This window comes from Dermacentor variabilis, chromosome 5 (assembly GCF_050947875.1).
Source record: "Dermacentor variabilis isolate Ectoservices chromosome 5, ASM5094787v1, whole genome shotgun sequence".
NCBI classification, from domain to species: Eukaryota; Metazoa; Arthropoda; class Arachnida; order Ixodida; family Ixodidae; genus Dermacentor; species Dermacentor variabilis.
Genome location: NC_134572.1, coordinates 36,422,052 through 36,431,237, shown reverse-complemented (window position 1 = coordinate 36,431,237; position 9,186 = coordinate 36,422,052). Strand labels below are relative to the sequence as shown.

At 46.8% G+C, this 9,186-nt stretch overlaps 1 protein-coding gene across 1 annotated transcript; it reads right to left on the bottom strand.

Annotated features, from left to right (window-relative positions):
• Positions 1 to 7,871: 7,871 nt before the first annotated feature.
• On the bottom strand, positions 7,872 to 8,987 carry LOC142583498 (beta-1,4-mannosyl-glycoprotein 4-beta-N-acetylglucosaminyltransferase-like). The gene has a single exon (XM_075693985.1). It carries the CDS (start codon positions 8,985 to 8,987, stop codon positions 7,872 to 7,874), a length of 1,116 nt encoding a protein of 371 aa, XP_075550100.1.
• Positions 8,988 to 9,186: the final 199 nt, after the last annotated feature.

The window sequence follows — 9,186 nt, the reverse complement described above, 5'->3', positions numbered from 1 at the left end:
TATTATTATTTATTGGCATCCGCATTGAAACGGGTGGTGAGAAATAGTCGCCTTTGCTTCCATTTTTGTTTACATCCTTTAATATTTTTGCTCATCCGAAATAAAGTTTATTCACTCACTCTTCCTAAAAATTTCTATACCTACCTTGTACCGCTACCGATGCCTGTAACGGAACCGGTCGTAGCAATCTCTTCCCTGCTTTCTTTCACCAATGGATGGATGGATGGATGGATGGATGGATGGATGGATGGATGGATGGATGGATGGATGGATGGATGGACGGATGTTATGAGCGTCCCCTTTAGAACGAGGGGAGGGGGGAGGGGGGGTTGCTCCACCAAGCTCTTGCTATTATACTGCCTAATGTCCCACCTAGGCTAAAAAAGAAAGAAAAAAACACAATGAACTCCCACAACCAAATTTCTGACCCCCTATTGCGAACTTTGCTTTTGTACGTCTCCGTTTTTTGTGGTTTCCCTACTTTTATTCCACCAATCTTCCAATCGCTTCTTACTAATCCCTATTGCGGAAATGTTTACGTTTCCACTGTTCTCGCTGAACCCAAGGGCTTCAAGGAGGCCAGTGGTGCCTAAATGAACCGCTGGGCAGACGTCTTCGCATTCTAATAAAACATGCTCCATCGTCGTTTCCCTAGCTTTAACACACACACACACATACACACACACACACACACACACACACGCACACACGCACACACACACACACACACGCACACACGCACACGCGCGCGCACGCACGCACACACACACACACACACACACACGCACGCACGCACGCACACGCACACGTACACACACACACACAGAGAGAGAGAGAGAGAGAAACAACTTTATTTGCCACTGCAGGGTAGGAAGTTAGGGCAGGCAGGCCTAGTGTGACTCCCAGGTGGGGGCGAGACTCCCACGAGACGAGTGCGAGTTGCGTTTTCTTGTCTGCTCTTGTCAGCCGCTGGTTCCAACCCTCCTCGGAGGGAGCTGGCAGTAATTATTGTGGGGGAGGGTTACCACAGCAAGCACATGCTTCGTCGTCTTTCTTATATCTCGCTTTATAGGTGCGTGTTCTAAGGCATCCGATCTCGCTTCAAAAAGCATTGAGCTTCCCTTTGAATAATCACAAACTGTTTCTTTCCTGCTTTCGTTGTTTCCTCTTAAGTAGTTACTCATGACAGGTTTCTTTTCCATTGCCGCCACCTTTGAGATTATTTCAGCCTCTCTGGCTTTCCGCTTGACGTTCTTTGTTGCTGTGTTGCCCACTCTACAGGCCACATACTTGCTGACAAGCTTCCTAGTTCTTTTCCTTCACTGTGAATCAATGTTTTTTTCCTGTACAGATACCTCAACAGTCTTCCAGCCCATTTACTTTCTTCCATATTCCTCAGTCGTTCTGCATAATCAATTTTACTGTGAGCTTCCCTCACTTCAAAACTAGTCCAGCCCATATCATCCTGCACAGCCTCATTTGTAGTCTTCCCGTGAGCGCCCAATGCGAGGCGTCCCACTGACCTTTGGTTCCCATCGAGTCCTGATTGTACCACTGATTTAAAGCAAACAACCGCATTTCCGAAAGTAAGTCCTGGAACTATTACACCTTTCCACATACCCCGGAACACCTCGTACCTATTGTATCCCGACAGCGCTCTGTGCTTGACTATGGCTGCATTTCTCTTCCCTTCACTGTTATTCTTTTTTCCTGCGTTTCCACACATCTATTGCCTTCGTTTATTCATATACCAAGGTATTTATATTCTCTTACTCGAGGTATTTCCTGGCCCTGTATTGCCACTGTCTGTTTACTGTTTTGATTGAATACCGTAACACCTGATTTTCTAACAGTAAAGTTCAAAGCTTAATTCTTGCCTTCATGTCCACAAATATTAGCCAGACGTTGCAAATCACTTTGCTTGTTAGCTAGCAACATAATGTCGTCCGCATAAAATAAACCTGGAAGCTGCTGCTCTACTACTGTACCCTCCTGTATCTATGAGAGATTAAGCTCGATATTACTTCCTACTGGCGCCCTCTCCATCCTCACCATGTACATCATAAACAGCACTGGGAATAAAGGGTCCCCTGCCTCAGTCCCTTGTTGATATCAACCTCACTCCTCATCCCTTCCCATTGCACGCAAACGGTATTTTATAGGTGAATCTCTCTCAAAAGCTGTAGACAATCGTTACCTAAGCCTTCCCCCTCCAGAATATCCCACAAAATGTTGCGGTTTACGTTGTCATAGACTCCTGTAATGGGTAAAAAGGCCACATATAACGGTCTGCTTTCTACTCTTGATATTTCAATACACTGAGCAAGAACAAATAAGTTAGCATCCAAACGCCTACATATTTTGAAGCCATAATGAAGTTCTCCCAAAACTCCATTATTCTCTGCCCATGTTTGAAGCTTTAGTTAGATTGCCTGCATTGATAGCCTATATATTACCGATGTGATGGTCCACGGTCTATACGAGTGAATTCTCTTTCTCCCACTTACCTTTATAAATTAAATTCATTCTACTTTGTCGCCAACTGTCTGCTGGTACTCGTCTATCTTTTACAGTTTTTTTTTTCCACTGTTTTCACCAGAGCTTCCTTACCTCTTGGTCCTAGTTCATTAATCAGCCTAACGGGAACCTCGTCTAGCCCTGTGGCGTGCGCTTAGGAATTTTCTCTTCGGCTTTCTTCCAGTTGAAATTTGTGAGCACCAGCTCCTTTCCCACCAGGTTCTCTTTCATGCTCTTTTTTTTCTTCAATTACAACCTCGTCATTGCCTTAAAGATTCGGCTGTTATCTTTCGGACGTAATTTATTGCCGCTTCCTCTTCCAGTTTGTTTCCATCTTCGTCTAGGATGTGTTGTTGTCTTGTTGATTTCCTGCCTAATAAATCTCACGGATAGTGAGATTCCAGCGCCATCTCACGGTTTTCCGTAATAGCTCGAGCAAAGCTGGTGGCGCGAACTTTAAATTTCTTGAGCTCTGCTTCACTTGCTAGACCAGCCGATTTTACACCTATCAGACGATGAAGAAATTGAAACGGCACAAATAAAACGCAGGGCGGCACAGACAACGCTCCACAACTGGCGCCTATTATGTCCGTTGTTCTTTCATTTGAGCTCGATTACCTTCTTAAGCTTGCACGACAAAACGTCATGTTAAACCGGAAGAAGGCTGTGGCGTTTACATCGATAGGAAAGTCTGGAGAATTCCCCACTCTGTTTACTCTTTCCTGTTACTAACACATGGTGAAGTCAGCACGGATGTCATTTTGTTCTGCATGGAACCTCCGGCGTCCTCTGTTTAACTTCTTAAGAATAACAGGCAAACTATGCGACAGTTTTTTTAGGCAATAATATTGGGAATCCAGTCAAGTGGCAGAGCTAAAGAGGGGATGGCAGAGCTTATAATATAAAGCATCGTATATGCAGGTGTGCGTGTGCATGCGCGTGCGCGCGTGCGTGCGTGTGTGTGTGTGTGTGTGTGTGTGTGTGTGTGTGTGTGTGTGTGTGTGTGTGTGTGTGTGTGTGTGTGTGTGTGTGTGTGTGTGTGTGCGCGCGTGCGTGCGTGCGTGCGTGCGTGCGTGCGTGCGTGCGTGCGTGTGTGCGTGCGTGCGTGCGTGCGTGCGTGCGTGTGTGTGTGCGTGCGTGCGTGCGTGCGTGTGTGTGTGTGTGTGTGTGTGTGTGTGTGTGTGTGTGTGTGTGTGTGTGTGTGTGTGTGTGTGTGTGTGTGTGTGTGTGCACTTCACACATGCAGGCACATACACAAACACGCATAAACCTCAATCGGTATCACTGTCGCGGTATCAGTGGTGCACTTACGGCCCGCGCGTGAAGGTTAAAATGCGTACATTAGGAAATGTAGAGCTAGGTTGTGTGTTCGAATTTTCTGGCCAATTAGTAAATACAATAATTAACATATTTAATTAGCGTAGTTACGCGGCTAACGACAATGTAAGCTTTGTAGCTAGTGACGAGGTGATCTCATACCAGTTTTTAATTTGCGCGATAAGTCCCTCTCATAGGTACTGCAGCACGATGCAGTTTCTTGTATACTCTATCACTGGGAAACCGAAACTGGACGCCCTTGAACAGCGCAGAAAATTGTACGCACAAGAAACGTCAGCTGTTGACGTCTTATGATGTCTCCCGGTCTGCATCGCGCAAACCGAACCATCTTTCTTACTTCGACGAGGTGATTACGGCTCGTAGCGGGCGCTTGCTTCACTCCTGCATCGATAGGCCAAAACGAAGCTTAGCGCACTGCCTGTTTGGTCACGCTTGCCTAGAGCTTTGCTTGGCGGCGCGTGGTATAAGGCCTTTCTTTTTTTACTGTTTATTCTTTTAGATAAAAGATAAAGTAATTCGCTTGTTTCTCCTCTCCCTTATTTGTCACGCATGTCTGCTTTGCCTGAAAGAATGATGATCGCACCATTTGTGAACAATTTAAGGTAATATCTAGCTTGCCAACGACAGTTCATGGCCAATGTTCTTTAATTCCGACGTCAGACTGAATACCAGGGCATGCCACGAGCAGTACTCACCCCGCCAAAATAAGAAAGACACAGACCGAGAAACGCAGACCGGGAGACGTCAGGAGACGTCGATAACTGAAGTTTCTTGTACACGTGGTTTCCCGCGTTCTTCAAGGACTCGGTTTGTTTCCCAGTTTTAAATTAAATACCGGGGTCTCACGTGCCAAAACCCACGATTTAAGAGACACGCCGTGTGAGGGACTCGGGATTGATTTTGACCACGTGTGGTTCATTAACGTGCGCCCAGTGCACGGTGTATGGGCGTTATATTGCATTTCAAAACCGCCTTAATGCGGCCACCGCAGCCGGCATTCGATCCCACGCCCTCGGGCTTACACTCTAAGAAAGGTTTACACCCTTTGGAGTGTATATTTGCCACACAACAATAATCGTCATCTGTCTTGCCCACATTTCCTTTCTTGAAAACGCTGCGCTCGTTACTTTCCTGTTGGGAATGCTATGTCATGCTGATAACGCGCATGCCGTTCGTTACTGGAAAGTACAAGGCTCGCCGCGTTAAAGAAAGGAAATGCGGACAAGACAGATGACGATTATTGTTGTGTGGCAAGTATACACCCCAAAGGGTGCAACTGTTTTTAGAGTGTAGTCGCGCAACCCTACAGCAACTGCTCCAAGGTTTGTTTCCCATTTTAAAAATTAGAAACTTTCTTAATCTACAGAGTCTAGGAGAAGGACTCTTCGTGAAATCTGAAAACTGATACGCGGTCACCTCGGCCAGTATAGCTACAAATTACATTGTCAGTAGCCACGTAAGTGCGCTAATTGAATAGAATAATTTTTGTAGTTGCCTCATTTACGAGAAAATTAGAACAGGCGACCTGTTTCCTGACATACACTGTCCTCGATTGTCCAGTTTCTAAGAAATCGTATTTTTAACTGTAGTGATAGGAATTTTTGTCAGCCTTGCGAAAAACACTCTTTATAACTCTTTAACGAAATTGTATTAGCTAAAATGGCGTAATAAATTTCTGAAATGACGTAACCACTACCCTTTATAATGTACATGACCCAGAGTGTATTACTAAAGGAAATAAATAAGTAAATAAGTAAATAAATATTCCCACCAGCCGGGCCCGTATCACCTTATTCCCTTTTTATTCCCAAGCAATCGCTCTTACCCTCTGCGTAGTGAGCCGCACCAAGGCGATTTTTAATTATTTCAAGTAAATAATCTCTCATAAATCAAATTGAAACAAAGACTATAATATATTCGCACGCATATTTTCCATTAAGTCATTAAAAAAATGAGGCGTTAGCAGAAATTCGACTAAGCCTAAGATATAAACCCGGTTTTCTTGAGATTATTTTTTTCCACAAGCAAAAAGTTTGCTTTTTAAGCTACAACGTTCAAATTGTTAACTTCCTTGTTTTTAAACACCTATTTTAACCAACCGACTCATGGTCAATCCCCCACTATAGGTATGCGCCATAGCCACTCAGGACAACAGCAGCAACACCATCATCATGTTTGGTGTCATTGAAGCATGAAGGCTCCTACAGCGTTCTTCATATAAGCCTACCTTTTCACCAGTAGACTCCGTACTCGCTCTGCGACTTGCCTAACGTCACTAGTGCACCTATAGCGACCTGCAGACCTCCCATCCATTCTGTTACTCGTATAAGCACCCTGGGGCGCGAACGGGTATATTTTGTTCGGTACGCGTTCTGTTCGGTTGCTGCAACGTCACAAAGTGGCAGTATGCAAAATTTGTGACAACGGGCGGAGAGAGCAGCCAAGCAGGAAGCGGTGACCTCCCCGGAAGTTTACTTCCGTCGTTTGTCGTCTGCTTGCAGACAGTATACTACAAAACGAAATGTTTCTCGTCTTCCAAATGAATGAAATCATTATCTGAAAAAATGTATTTTTTCTTCTCAAGCCCAAACACGTTTTCAAATAGTAGTACGTGCGACTACTGGAATTTATAACTGGTAGTTTCCTTGCGTCGTCCCTAGGTGGTGTCGCGCACAGCGAGAAAAAAAAAGAAAGAAACGACGGGAACAGTGGCGCACTTTTCAAGAGGCAGCGACAACATTGCAGTGGCTCGCTGGCACCGATAATGGGTCGATTTCGCTGTACAACCAACGAATTATTTGTTTTGAGAAGCAAAAACGATGCCGGAATTCACTTTCTGCCATTTCTTCAAACGCGTTTCACACCGCCACCTCCTCTGCTCCTTCCTCTAGAAACGCCAGCGCAACAACATAAGTACTCAACGAAGGCGCCATTTTCTCGAATTAAACTATGGATTGGATCCAAACGTGCCATGCCGCAGCCGCCGGTTGGATCCAATCCAATCCACCAGACGCGTCATGCGAAGCCGTACGATCGCTCCAAACTTCCCAGCTCCCGTCGGGTTCGGCGCCTAGCAGACGAAATGCTAGGTGGGAGGCTGACTGACACGAGCGCGTCGTCATTTTGACGTCACCAAAAACGTTACCGCGCCCCGCGGCTGGCGACGTTGGCGCGGAGTAGGCCAATCGCGCGCGCCGGTAACCGAACGAACGTGCCGAACAACCATCCCCAATCGCACCACTGCTCTACAAGTTACATAATCTACAATCCCTTAATCTTAGCAGTAACGAAGTATAATCAGCCATAATTCAAAGATCCGAGGAAAAATTACTCTCCCCATCGCATACTTCGACTCGAAAAAGCAGTGTTAGGTTCGTATTCTAAATGTTCAAGGTCTGAATATACCATAGCAAAAGCATAATGCCTTTGGCGGCACATGCGACGTCGCTCACTACTTCAGCTTCCGGAGTTGTCAGGTGTATTTGATACCATCCCGCCTTACGCCATGAGAAGAGTTCACTACTTACCGAGTTTTAAAACCAGCTACTCGAACATTTCTGTAGATTACGAGAGGCGGAATCCTTTTAAACAGCTTTTAAACGCTACTATAGAATGTAGAACGTAACATGTCCCAAGTGTTGAGTGTGGAAGACTAATGATATTTCGCATTTTGTAAACAAAGCAGGCTAAAGCGCTTCTGTGCTGCTATCCACTCTAGTCCACACTGGTAATTCTTTAGGAGCATTTTAGTAAAATGGCTGGAAGATCATTTGTTTCAGGCGTCTAAGGTGCCAGTCAGGTAAATTTGAAACACGTAGTGCACGTTGGTTGTTATGCTGAATATTTTAATAATGATAACTACTACCTACAAAAACAACCTCCACTCACTAATTCACGCGAATTATGCAGTCTTTATAGACCGTAAAGATGAAACCTATTATCATCATAAAAGGAGCAAAAGAAGAAGAAAAACGCCCACGACCGAGGCGCGGCGGTGACACTTCGTAAATATGCTTCTATGCTTGATCTCGCGACATGGAAAGCAGTATGTTCTTGAAGTTCCCTGGGTTTTTCTTGACGAAGGCCGGAAGGACGAAGCGCGATTTCTCGGGCTCGGAACTGGCCACGAGTTCGCCGCTGTAAAGACGTCCCGTTCTCATCAAGCGCTCAGTGAGCTCCGCGTCGACGGAGCGGTTGATGGCCTCGGGCTCACTCGCTATCTTGGCCAAGACTCCCGCTGGACCGAGGCACCAGGAGCAGTGCCATCCGGCCGGTTGCTCACGCGTCCCCAGCGCCCACGGTTCCGCCACCGCCTGCGCGGTAGCGAACCGAAGCGCGTCCAGCGAGGTAGCCAAGTCATCGCGGAGGCAGCGCCACGTACTGGCTGTCCGCTCCCTCGACAAACCCTGCGCATGCGGCATTCGGAAGCTGTAGACGCTCTTCGCGTATCCGAAGGCGACGACGTCAGGTATTCCATCGTGGTGGCTCAGGAAGTCGACCACAGACGCGCTGGGTATCTCGTCGGCGCTGTTGAACAGGATCCAGGCATCGTCGTCGATGTGCAGGAAGGACTTTGTGAAAGTGGCCATTAGCTCGTCCATGAAAATGCGATGTAGAGCCATGCGGACGGAGCGAGGGTCGGCGTGTTCGGGAAAGTCGGGGTAATCCGCGTTGTAGTCGTAGACGAGACTATCCCGGAACGGTTGGAACCGCGGCGTGTTCAGCAGAGGTTTGAGGAGCAGGTTTCGTTTGTGCATCCGGAAGTTCCTCGTGCTCTCGAGCACGACGAAATGGTCCACGGCATCGCCCAGCTCACGTAGACGCACTTCGAGTAAGTCCACCTCGTTGTGGAACAGCAAGAGGTTGATGACAGTGCGTCGGCATCGTCGACGCCTTAAGATGCCGCTGCGGTACAACTCCATGAAGCCGTTGGCGTTGAGCACAGCGGCCGGGACAGTGTAGTTCGCCGGAAGCGAGCTTCGGCAGGGGCGCTCGACATCGGCGGCGTTTTGCGGGTCCGGCACGATAAGCAGTTCCATGGTTCCGTACGTGAAAATGACACTGCTGACGATGGCAAACGCGATAACCTTGAACTCCTTCGTGCGATAGAAACTCCGCGAGTCCCGCGCCATGTTCAGTGAAGTCGCCGTCCTTGTTTTTGTCGTCACCTTCGACGCACGGCACGTACCCATGAAGGAGGATAGGCCATGGTTCGACATGGACAGATAATGGAATGCCTTCCTTTCCGCTAATAGGTTGTATTACTTATACTGAAATAATATTTTTTGTGTTTATTATAAATAAATACAAAAACAATTATTGAAAAGTGAT